The sequence below is a fragment of the Antedon mediterranea genome, chromosome 3 (assembly GCF_964355755.1).
Source record: "Antedon mediterranea chromosome 3, ecAntMedi1.1, whole genome shotgun sequence".
NCBI classification, from domain to species: Eukaryota; Metazoa; Echinodermata; class Crinoidea; order Comatulida; family Antedonidae; genus Antedon; species Antedon mediterranea.
In genome coordinates, this window is record NC_092672.1 from 35902721 (window position 1) to 35915738 (window position 13018).

Here is a 13018-nt window from a genome sequence, read left to right on the forward strand (position 1 = left end):
TATTTCATACGCATCGAACAGCTAGTAACTCGCCAATTATAGGATGGATAAACTGTTTAATAATGTATCACGCTTATAAACCAAGTCTATCTAAGGCTTAGAAAGTGGAGTTGAAAGATTTGTGAGTTACGACCCTGGCAATAGGTCAGAATTGAACTCCCGCACTTCTGTAGGTCAGGATTGGAATTTGGAATTGGAAGGCAAGCACGTTAACCACCAAGCTACAGCTCCATGTAATGCACTATGACAGCCCTCTTCATAACATAATATGAGCATGTTAATCTACTTTCTGACTGACTATATTTTCTTCTTCAGGTGTTGCAGTTAAGGCGAACAAGACATGATTATTTAGTTCTTTTTATGGGCACGTGCAAGATGGCGGATGGTCTGGCTATAGTCACAAGGTGAGCATCCTTTGATAAGGACCTAACGCTGGAGGTCCAGTTTACACCTTAATATATTGTATGAATTTTTATATCAACAAGACATATATTGACATGTTTGACAGTAATTTAGTACTATATCTAAAGTAAATGTTTGTTATCGTAACATTTTGTTTTTGTAGTCTGTGTAGAGGACCGTCCCTGTATATGTATATTCATATATTAAAGGAGAAGTTTCCACTAAGTAAATCAGTAAGCTTTGCAACACAAATTCTTCAGGTAATTTCACTTTTTTTTTATTTGAGTTATAAATAATCTCCCACTCACCACTTTTCCTTTCCAAAAATTCACCTTGATATGTGTTCTATTTTATTTCATTTTCGGTTATCTTTGTAGGGTATGGGGTATTTACATGCAAAAGGAATCATTCATAAAGATTTACGCTCTAAGAATATATTTGTTGAGAAAGGACTTTCCAACAAAGTTGTTATCGCAGACTTCTCAATATTCAGTGTTGCCAGGCTTTCAAAGGAAAACAGGTGAGTTAAGCTCTGTCTACACTATCAAACTAGCGTGATATGCCCAAATATGGTAGTGATATGACATCATCATGTCTATGTATGGGCACATCACATTTTGTTGTCATATAAACCTTGATAGTGTAGACAGAGCTTTACACTATCAAACTAGTTTGGCAAAAAAAGTGTAATGTGGCCAAATATGGTCATGATGGTTTCTTGTATATGTACACAAAAAATAATTACAAAATCTTTAAAAAAAAATTGTATTACTATTGATTGATCGATGTGGTTTGAGTATTTTATTTCATGTTATCAGCAAAGTTAATTTTTTGGCCAAGTTTGTAAATTACAAACAAGATGAAGCAACCTATGTATGTATATGTTGTTTTAAGGTATACGCTGTGTACCGCAAACTTTATATCAACATAAGTATGTATATGAATGATAAATTAAATTGTTACTTTTACAATTGTATTTTTTTTTAGAAGAGAGGATTGTCTTCAGATACCAAAGAATTGGTTGTGTTACTTAGCACCAGAACTCATCAAAGCCCTGAAGGTAAAAGATATAGATGGTGAACTGCCATTCTCTAAGGCCTCGGATGTCTATGCATTTGGGTAAGTTGATCAAGGCTAAGCATGCCTTAGTGGGGAACCTGTGGTACTGGTGGTGCCTTAAGCCTTGTCTACACTATCAAATTGTGATAACAAAATGTGATGTGTCCATATATGGACATGATGATGCCATATCACTACCATTTTTGGGAATATCACTACCATATTTGGACACATCACACTTTGATAGTATAGTAAGAGCTTAAATATGACTTAGTGGGAAACTTTTGTATTGGTCTTTAACCAACATCGTGTGGTCATATTTACCAATCGCACTTAGGCTAAGAAAAACAAAATCTGCTATTTAGGTGAATAAAACTTAAGGATATTCTTAAATATTTATAAATACCTATTATTTGATAGAGTTGAATTTAAATGTTATATTTAATCTTTCAGAACTGTTTGGTATGAGCTGTTATCCAAGGAGTTTCCAATGGCCGATCAAGAAAATGAAGCAATTATATTTCAAGTTGGACAGGGAATGAAACCAATTCTAAGTCATATACAAGCTTCTAAGGATGTGAAGGTAAGAGTTGGTTTAAGCTTTGTCTACACTATCAAAATTTATGTGACAAAAGTATGTGATGTGCCCATCTTTTAGTGTTGATGAATAAATGTATATATGTATATATGAATGAATGAATATATGTTTTTTCTTTGAAGGAAATTCTAATGATGTGTTGGAATTATACACCAAGTATAAGGCCGTCATTCGGAACATTAACCAAAACGTTAGATCGATTACCCCGACGTCAAATTAGACGGAGCCCTTCTACTCCCCTCCACCTATCAAGATCAGCCGAGTCTGTCTTTTAAACTGTTAAAATCGACAAAGGTTGCGTTCTAAATTGTTAAGTACAGCTGAATCATGGCTTGTCAGGTTTCGGACTAAACTTAATAGGAACACTATAAGGATGCATTACAAAGGTCAACATTGAAATTTCAATTTACAAGAAAGCCAGTTAACAAAATACTCTTTGCTTACTGCGGATGAAGTGTAGATGTGTAGACGACCACAAATGCAATCGTAAAAGTGTAAATTATGTATCCTTAAATTCATTTCTTTTGTTCATTTTACCGATCTAAAATTCTCAAAATCATTGTTTTTGATAATTCATAATATCTTTTTCATAATGCCACAACTACCATATTGATAATTTCATAATAATAGCAAAAAAAAAACAAATGAAAACAATAAATTATGAGAAGTTACTATATATAGTAAATGTACAGACAACATTTCTTTCTAAGCTTTTCCTTGTAGTTTTGTTTGAATCTAAGCAAATACCTCGGTTGCTTTGAGGGGTTTACGAAAATTTTTATATTTTTAAAAAAATATGCAAATTTATTAATGGAATGCTCTTATGTAATATATATATCATTATAAAGTTATTATGTTATTAATATATTCTATTATGTTTCATACATTTAACTCTCCAAAAACTAAACTCTTTGAAGACAAGAAATTCTTCAAAAACTAATGTTCTTACCGTCTTGATTCTACTATGAAATACTAGTGTTTCTCCAGTATCTCTCCAGTGCCTCTTAATGCCCTAGAAGGAACTTAGCATTCTGACGATGGGTTATGAATCTTCAAACTTCACTGGCGATGTTTTGGTTTTTCTTAAGCATACTCCTTAATTTGGGGTTAAAGGGAGTTTATCTTAAAAAATGAACTATACTGTTAATATTAAGAACATACTTGGAAAAACTTATATAGTTGATAGCTATTTTAAATTATTTCAAATCCACTTGAAGCGTTAACACAATTGTAAAGACATTTGTAAATACTAACTTTGTGCATGCCACATCTGTTTTTGTACACTCAGAATAAGCTGTAGATAAGAGACATTTATATGTATGTATTAAAAAGCTTTACATTGTACACAAAAACTTAATCTAATATAAGTATTATTAAAGGGGTTTGTAGGGGATAGGTTGAGAGGAGATAATTGTTAAAAAAATTAAAACGCTCTCCCTCTAATTAAAGATCACCATACTTTAGTCTGAATAAGCATACATTTACAGCTATATCTTTAATGCGGTATTATAGCTTGGTGCTTGCCTTTTAATGTCATCATCATTGGTACAAATCCTTGCTACAGGCATTGCCTATTGCATAAATAGGGAAGTTTAAACATGCGGTGCAGTTTTTATTATTTCGGGTAAAACATTGTTTTTACTTCCATGGTCCTACTCAACACACACACCACACATTTCCACACTGACAATACCACATGTGCCTAACCTAATCCTAACCGTAACCTAGGCATGTTATGTATAGCATTGTGTGGCACATAGTGTTTAGTAGGACCATGAAAATAAAAAGAAAGAAAAAAACAAATTTCTTTATACCTTCAATACGTGGTCTTTAATAAGAGGTGATTGGAATCAGATGATTCTTAAAAGCAATACTTTAAATAATTTTTAAACTATATGTATTTCTTCATCCATTGCTATCCAGGTGATTATTTATTGACCATTTTGTTGTTTTTGCTTTTAAAAATACTTTGCAATATTTTGTATTTCAAAGTCATTTTTGTGTTTATTTTTATATAAATTTATCTAACAATTTATAAACAATGGCAATTATTATATTTAAAACTTCATGGTTTTATTCATAAATGATAAATTGATAATCTACTAAAAATTCTAAATAGAATGATTAACTTACACTTAAAAATTACTTAAAAATGATTTGTATAGGGTTGTAATATGCCAATAGCTATTATAGCATTTGGGAGATATCTTTATTACCATTACTATAAAACAGTAATAATATCCAGGCACGGATCCAGGAACAGTCTGTAAAAAATAGATATAAAAAAATAGTTAATAATTTCATTGTAGCTGTCGAAATGTGCAGTGCGCGCTACTAACGTCATGGGTCCGTCCCAAATATGAGACTTTTTGCAAATGAGATTGTAGCATTAAAAGACACACATTATTATTTCAAAGGTTTATCGCCTGTCTTGGTCTCCAATTTTTAAAACATTCTGTTTTTAATCTCTCTTTTTTTTTATTTATATTAACTCAAATAATAATCTCCAATTGTATGCATAAAGCTAAAGTTTTTTTGTTCATTTCTAATTTGTTTTCTAATATTTATTTTATCTTTAGTTAAAGTTAATAATCCTTTATGTGTATGTTTTGTAAGAGCTATTGTAAATAATATTAAGTTTTAGCAGAAAATATGTTAAATTAATTTTGCACCATCACTTCTGGTTACTATAATATACAGTCAAAAATCCCTATACTGGACTCTCTGAAAGCTACAGAAATTCTTTAAAAACCCAACTTTTCTTGTGGTCCGAAAGGTCCCATTTGTTTTACCATTAAAAACACAATCAGAATGCCAGTTTTTCGGGAAAACCAGCCCAAGATTATTGGGAGAGGTGACTGTACAGAGGGCAGTTTAGGAGTGTACTTTTAGAAGTACTGTTACCTTAGTTTACATTGAAGAGAGAATTAATAAGAGATTTAAGAGAGAGTCTATTTATATGCTGGTAGCTGTTTTTGGTGCATGACCAAAATATTAAACCATATCAAAAATGAGTAGGTTTGCCAGTTTGAAAAACAGCCCATGAAAATTGAATTAATTAAAACCTTATTAATGATTAAACAAAATAATAAACGTAAAAATTTAGCTTAAGAACTTTAAATAAATATATAAAAAATTGAATTTGACAAAATGGAATTATTTTTAAAGTTTATTTTTTTTTTCAGATAAATTGAGATTTTGACTTCCTATGTTAATAATCTATTCCTAAAATTTGTTAAAAAATGTACACCCAATGTGATATTTTAATTCTATTTTTGTGTAAGTACTGTATGTGATTTTGAACGAATGCCTTTTTGTGAATGTGATGGACGTAAAGGGATTGTTTTTCAGTTTGAGTATATTAACGATGAATTCAAACCAAAAAAATAACCTTACTTTTTATAGACCTAATTTTAGTTTAAAATGTTTTCATTAAACAACCAAACGAACTATGACCTTAAATAAAAGAGAAAGATATTTTTTGTTTCAATAATTATTTTTTTGTCAAGAATTGTATTATTTTTTTAATGCTTACTCTCCAGCTCTGTCTACATTACCAAACTAGTTTGACAAAAAAACAGTGTGATGTGCCCAAATATAGTAGTGATATGCTTAAATATGGTAGTGATATGACATCATCATGTCCATATATGAACACATCACATCTTTTTATCACATAAACTTTGATAGTGTAGACAAGGCTTTATTTCTTGTTTTCCTGTTATTTATATACGTCATTGATATCAATTTTTGTATAAGGAAAGTATATGTATATTAAAGAGATGATGACATGGACGAAAAAGCTGTAAAAAGATCAGCTGTGGATACTTTTGTCGTATCTAACTGTTAATTTAAATATATAAAAATGCCATTTTCTATATTAATTTGTAAACAAAGCTTTTCAGTATTTAAATAATTTGATTTTATAGTTAAAAATGAATAACATAAAAAATATATATTATTTTTTTTGCTTTTATAAAAATGATACATACTATAATGTCTGCTAGCGTTTGTGGTGAATATTCACCATAATAAAATAACCGTGGTACTACTGTATTATATTTCTTATGAAAATGTATTGGTCTACAAACAGTGGAATGATATGGCTTCATCATGATATGAGCCTGTTAATAAGTTCATATTGACTCTATATGAGTGCATCGTGGTTGTATAAATGCAGTAAGATCATGCCAGTACATCTTGGCGATATAAACTGGGCATAATTTGATTACATGTGGCTACTCTAGGCAAGTCATCAGTAGTATAACAAGCCTACACAATGTGTAATCATAATATGGCTATGTTGGATGATGATACAGTATGTGAATACCATGATGATGTGACCATATATGGGTTTATGATGACCATGGCTATATCATGATCATTTATGGCTATATCATCATGACAATGATGGCTATCTCATAAACATGTATGGCTATCTCATGACCATGTATGACTATCTTATAACCATGATGGCTATCTCATAACCATGTATGGCTATCTCATAACCATGTATGGTTATCTCATAACCATGTATGGCTATCTCATGACCATGTATGGCTATCTCATAACCATGTATGGCTATATCATGACCATGTATGACTATATCATGACCATGTATGGCTATCTCATAACCATGTATGGCTATCTCATAACCATGATGGCTATCTCATGACCATGTATGGCTATCTCATAACCATGTATGGCTATATCATGACCATGTATGACTATATCATGACCATGTATGGCTATCTCATAACCATGTATGGCTATATCATGACCATGTATGGCTATCTCATGACCATGTATGGCTATCTCATAACCATGTATGGCTATCTCATAACCATGTATGGCTATCTCATGACCATGTATGACTATCTTATAACCATGATGGCTATCTTATAACCATGTATGGCTATCTCATAACCATGTATGGCTATCTCATGACCATGTATGACTATCTTATAACCATGATGGCTATCTTATAACCATGGTGGCTATCTCATAACCATGTATGGCTATATGATGGTAATAATGAACACAATGATTGTTTTATTACTGAAGTCTGCTACATAAATAGGAATTGTAATTTACTACATGGCCATGTGGGTTACAATGTAATGTGTACAGTGCAATTATTGCAAGTATATTTATATGCAGTTTATAATAATTGATCATCTTTTATAATGAATATGAATGATGTAATTAGTATACTAATGAATATTCATAAAGAATAATCAATATGTATCCAAACAGAATGAACTGGATATATCATATAGATTTGTTGAATATTTACTAAATTTTCATTTCTAAAATGATTGAATATGAATAAAGTTGTACAAAATCAATTTATTTAATGAATTAATTTAACTGATTTAATTATCGATTTATTGAATACTCATTTTAGAATTTTGATATACAGTACATTGAATTTAAATATTCATGAAATTTATTGAATATTCATTTAAGAATTTTGATACAGTATACAGTACATTGAATTTAAATATTCATGAAAATGATTGAATATTCATTTTAGAATTTTGATATACAGTATATGGAATTTAAATATTCATGAAGTGATTGAATATTTTTCGAAATCTACAATCCTAGAATATGAATATTCATGTTTATCAATATTCAAATAAAATTTAACACATACAGAGCTGTTTGTATAGTATTTATTTTTTGTGGTGTTGTATTTTTTACTTTGTGATATAAAATTTTATTCAGTCTGAAATAGTTAAAACCTGGACTCAGTTACTGCAATGAATCAATTATTTGGCACTGTCGGCGTTTCATAGTAATTGTTTTCCAATCCCATGTGTAAGTTTTTTTGTGTATCAAATCAAAATCAAGGGCAAGAAATTACAGCAATGTCTTCTTTATCTCAACAACAGCAGATGCAACTTTTGGCAGAACTTGAAATTGAAATGATGGCTGATATGTATAACAGGTAAAGTATCTTCAATTCTAAAGATTAACTTAGTTATTTGAATACTGGCTAGGCCTAGCCTAGGCGATGCAATGATTGACGACGGACGGGTGGTGAATTCGGTCGGCAGGGCGGTTTCTACCTGCTTAGCTGCCTGCATCATAATGTCGGCTAGGGCCTGGCCAACATTTGAAATATAGGAAAACCTACACTGACATGTATTATTCTTTTTATCATGTTATCTCAAATTTAGGTTCTACTGTAATTAATTGTTATGGTAATCAATATTATTTAGACTCGAAAAAAGAATAGGTGCTGCACATCCACCACTGCACCTGTCACACCAAAATCAGTCCGGGCCAAAATCGGTCCGGCGGACCAGTTTTGGCTGCCAAAATCAGTCCGGGGGACCATTTATGGCTGCCAAAACCTGTCCGGTCGGACCAATTTTGGCTGCCAAAACTGGTCCGGCCTGGATAAAATCGGTCCGGGCAGTAGGACTGTTTTTGGCCGCCAAATATGGTCCGGTCTTACAAATATATGGTGCGCAAAATGAGTCATAATGTATATATCATTAAAAAAAAGGCCATGATTAGTCATTATTGAAAACTACGGGGATTTATTTGTTATTATTTTTAATATTATAAATTAAGCCTGTTTTTTTTTTTTCATTATTAGTAGTAACTCATCAATAATTAATACTAATTAAGCTTCTTGTATACAATATGTATCTCTGCCTGTTTTTAATCCATTTTTTCTTTTTTAACATCTTCGTTTCCCCATGATGTTAAAAACAATTTAATTTATTAATTATTTATGGTTAATCAATCAATATATCAATTCAATACAATTATTATAAAACAATTATCCAATATTGATTAGGCTGAGGACGGAAAAAGGCCTCAATCATAAATAAAATCTAGCTGGCAATATCAGCGTCTCATACCCGTTCATGTGAGTGTGTGGCAGGCCGAAATATGAGTGAACACCTAAGTCATGTTTTTAGATAAAATACATTTATTTATAGTATTTATCCGACAAGATAACTTACTAATATATATCATGGGATATTTTTCTAGCCATAAACAACTTAAAACAGCATCATAGGCCTAGTAATTCAATTAAAATCGACAGAAGAAAAGCCCGGACCGATTTTGGCAGTGGCGGACTGCTTTTGGCCACAATTTTAGAGCCAAAACTGGTCCGGCCGGACCGATTTTGGCCCCGGACCATATTTATCGTGACACACCCCCCACCCCCCCCCCCCTGAAAAAACAAATCTGGTGTAACTTTTGCACTCAATAAAGATGACAGGTGAGTAACTAAAGACGATATGAAAAGCGTGGTATTTAGCGGCACTCCATCCAAAATTTGATTTTTATATCACATTTGTTTTTTTAAAGGATGACCAGCACGTGTCAGAGCAAATGCGTACCGTCAACCTATCACGAGGGCGACCTGTCAAAAGGAGAAGCTGTATGCCTAGATCGTTGTGTAGCAAAGTATCTGGAAATTCACGAAAGTCTTGGAAAAACCCTCACAGAGAAATCAATACAAGATGATGCAATGCTGAAGAAAGTGCAACAGAAATGAACTCTGACCTGCTAGAAATTTGAACTTTAAACTCGAATATTATTTGAAGTATATTCACTAATGTCCTCTCGAATAATTAACAACTTTGCTTTGGAGATGATGTTGGAGGATGGTGAACAACTTGTAACAATTGTTACTGCTGTAATAATTCTGATGAAAGAGGAATGAACTTTGACCTAAGCTAATTTTACCTCAGTTTACTATGAATCTAATCAAATTCTTTACCAAATGATTACAGTATTTTAAATTCTGAATATAACAATGGCACAAACGCAACGAAATATCATGAATCGACCAAATCAAACTTGAACAGTGTTATTTTATTACTTTAGCTAAATATTTACCTATAATCAAAGAATATATATCACAAGAATGAGTAATCCGCGATTTTCCCTGTAACAGTAATATTGTCCATGTGGTAGGGCGCCGCCATAAGTGTGGATGTATCTGGGATGTATACAACTTTTTGTGAAGGTTTCACTAATCAAATGCTGGACCACCGGAGTATTTTCCGATGATAAAAATGTTATCAACTACATGCCAACATCATGTTAAATACTATTTGAATATTTAATTGTTCGTTTTATGCAATTTATTTAGTAAAAACTGCCGTATACACAGTTTGATTTATCAACCGGGCGCTACGATAGCGTGACCGGGCGTGTTGGTGTTTACGCGTTTTCACGAAGGATAGTTTAATAATATTCCTATATTTAACTTGTTTCTGGTAAAACAAATAAATGTTAATGACATTTAACATTTTCTCCTATTAATAACATGTGTTTTATACTAATTTATATCATAAAAACAATACTTAATTTACCGGGCGTACAGTAGTACACGGCAATGGTAAAGAATAGGCCGTGCTGAGTGATATTCGTTGATTTTTGGTGTTGCTGTGTTAGGCCTTTTTTGTGAACTAACTTAGCATGTTAGTAAATAATTGTCTGTAAAAGTGAATAAACACTAGTTTGTTAATAAATATGTATTATAAAATAGTTTACAATTGCAAAAACTATTATCATAATTCTATTTAATGTGACATTTATCATGTCTATTAAATCAAGTCTTATTTAGTATGTATACATCCGCCCTTATGAGGGCGGGCATCACTCTCTGGAGCTCTCTGTTACAAATTTCTTATGCAAAAATCGTGGAATACTCATTCTTGTGATATATATTCTTTGCTATAATATACATATTGTTTAACAATAACATGCAATAAAAAGGTTTATTAATAATAATGATAGTTGTTTTCAATGACTTTTATAGATAAATGTTAATACATTACAAATAACTGGCCAATGTTGTGTATTTGTGTAAATGATATTTTTAAATGGAGGAAAAAATTGTACTGTAAGAGGCTATAAATAATATAAAAAGTTGGTAATGCAATTCCTGGGTTAGCATTGTTCAGTTTGAAGCACATAAGCTGGTATAATTCAGCAATTATCAACTCTTTTATTTGTTTTTATAGTTTTAACTAAAAATTATAGTTTTAGGTCTATCAGTTCATAGATCAACGCCAATCAATTGAGCTGTTTTAGTATCCGTAACTGGATATGCCGCCTCCTTCGCAGTTCGTAATTCTTCTATTTGGTTTGTTTTTAATATTTGTGACTGATCATGTACAAAATCTGTTACATCTTCTATCTTCAAGATCCATTCAGTTGCATATTTGTGGAGAACCTGAAAAAGAGATTATTTACAGAGATTAGTACAGTAGGAAGAAGTTCTTTATAAATCATCTCTCAAATGAGACGTTAAAGATATACTGTCACCCTAACAAATTTTTTTTTCAATTTTTTTTTTATGTGCCATTTTAATGTCACATAATAGTTATTCAGTTTGACCAAAAACTGGATCAAAAAACAAATTATTCACCTGAAAAATTGTCTGTCGGACAATGGTTTTTGGTTAAAATTAAACGTTTCTTTGTCTTTTTATAAGTTAATTAATAATTTTTTTCTTTTTTTTTACAGAAGTGAATAAAACTTGATTAAAATCACCGATTTAAGGTCTGATTTTATTAATCTTCATGTTTTTGGGGGGACAGTACATCTTTAAGGTTATTGTATGTAGAGCAGTGTCTTTCAGATGACATGTTAACGTAATATCAGTGTTTACCTCTCCTTTTAACCCCAATTGAATTGCTCTTCGTTCTTCCTTTGCTCCGTGTGGATCATGGTCAGGATCCCATTGTAATCGCACGGATATTTCATCAAGTCCTGCTTTTTTCTGTTCCTAAAATACATAAACAAAATAATACAATTTTATGTCTCTTGGAAGTCTCTATTTTTCTGCCAAAAGTTTGCAGACTGCAGTAGTTTGCATAAAAAAATTATTACATTGTAAATGTCATTAAAATTTTGTCCATTTTTGTCAGTGATGACAAAGAAATTTCATGCATGTGTATAAAGTATTTGTAATTCATCAACTTTTGGGTCAGACACATCAAATTATGTCACTGGTGAATATATAAATACCTGTGCTGTGTAAGCTTGTGATAGTATCTCGTCAAAAGCTGATCTCTTTAAATAGATAGCAAGAACTCTTTCTTGGTTTATTTTACTGGCCCAGCCACATCGATACATCATCCACAAAAAGTTTGTTTTTATCCATGACATGCGCTCAAAACTGAACTTCCCGCCAAATCTGAAAGATAATAACATTGGTTTTCTTATTTAATCAATGGCTTCAAAAACACATACAGACATATAAACCCCATATAAAAAAAACAAGATAAGATTTTAAAATATTCCAATTTTTCTTGTCAAACTGTTGTAGTAATACACATTACTATAGGCACTCTTCCCTTCCTATCTCCCATAGGGATGTAACACCCTGCTCTCACCAAACCTCTTAAATAGGCCTATAATATAATATGCTAATAATATTCTAGGTCAGCTTACCTTTGATTTTCTACTGCAAATGTTGCTATTTGCGGATTAAATGCTTGATATACAACAACATAGCTATCGGTGTACTGAGCCAGTATATGGCTACCCTTACGCGGCCACTGTGTATCTCTTTGAACCAAGTAACTCTCTGTTAAAAACTCCATTCTTGTGTGTATTAGTCTGTGCTTAGTGTTCACTACTTTCTTACCAATATCAAAGAATATTCTTTGCCAATACATACGCAAGATATATTATTTAATCATAATATTTTGTTGCACAATACACTAGTAATGACAAGTCAAGCGTGAGACGGAAATGAGTACATGACGTCATCGCAAGTCTATGAATATTCATTAACCAGAAAAAAAAAGGAGTTTTTACAGTTCTCAAAAAACATACATATTTGTTCCTTGATAAATAATTCCTTCATGATTGTTCTATCGCGTCCACAAAATAAATAAATAAATAAATAAATGTGACAAATTATTCTTTGTCAAGAAACAAAATTATATACAGTGCTCAAAACATGAATGA

The 13018-nt window shown here is 31.6% G+C and overlaps 3 protein-coding genes across 8 annotated transcripts in view; 2 read left to right on the forward strand and 1 right to left on the reverse strand.

Moving 5' to 3' along the window:
- The window catches only part of LOC140045411 (kinase suppressor of Ras 1-like), a 48264-nt gene extending 41311 nt beyond the window's left edge, over nt 1-6953 (forward strand). For all 6 annotated transcript variants that reach the window (XM_072090283.1, XM_072090285.1, XM_072090289.1 and 3 more), the window contains 6 exons: nt 316-404; nt 566-662; nt 780-922; nt 1390-1521; nt 1915-2044; nt 2182-6953. In XM_072090283.1, the coding sequence (XP_071946384.1) occupies nt 316-404; nt 566-662; nt 780-922; nt 1390-1521; nt 1915-2044; nt 2182-2334 (744 nt within the window). In that variant the 3' untranslated portion in view covers nt 2335-6953. The remainder of the gene's footprint in view (nt 1-315; nt 405-565; nt 663-779; nt 923-1389; nt 1522-1914; nt 2045-2181) is intronic.
- Nucleotides 6954-7860: 907 nt separating this feature from the next.
- Nucleotides 7861-10088, forward strand: LOC140045415 (mitochondrial import inner membrane translocase subunit Tim10-like). The gene is made up of 2 exons (XM_072090293.1): nt 7861-8012; nt 9395-10088. The coding sequence occupies exons 1-2, from the start codon at nt 7879-7881 to the stop codon at nt 9582-9584; spliced, it is 324 nt and encodes a 107-aa protein (XP_071946394.1). The 5' UTR covers nt 7861-7878; the 3' UTR covers nt 9585-10088.
- Nucleotides 10089-10827: 739 nt separating this feature from the next.
- On the reverse strand, nt 10828-12977 carry LOC140045414 (uncharacterized). Its single transcript, XM_072090292.1, has 4 exons — nt 12497-12977; nt 12071-12239; nt 11712-11828; nt 10828-11273 (listed from the first exon to the last, which is right to left on the reverse strand). Exons 1-4 carry the CDS (start codon nt 12721-12723, stop codon nt 11097-11099), a joined length of 690 nt encoding a protein of 229 aa, XP_071946393.1. The 5' UTR covers nt 12724-12977; the 3' UTR covers nt 10828-11096.
- Between the last annotated feature and the right edge of the window lie 41 nt (nt 12978-13018).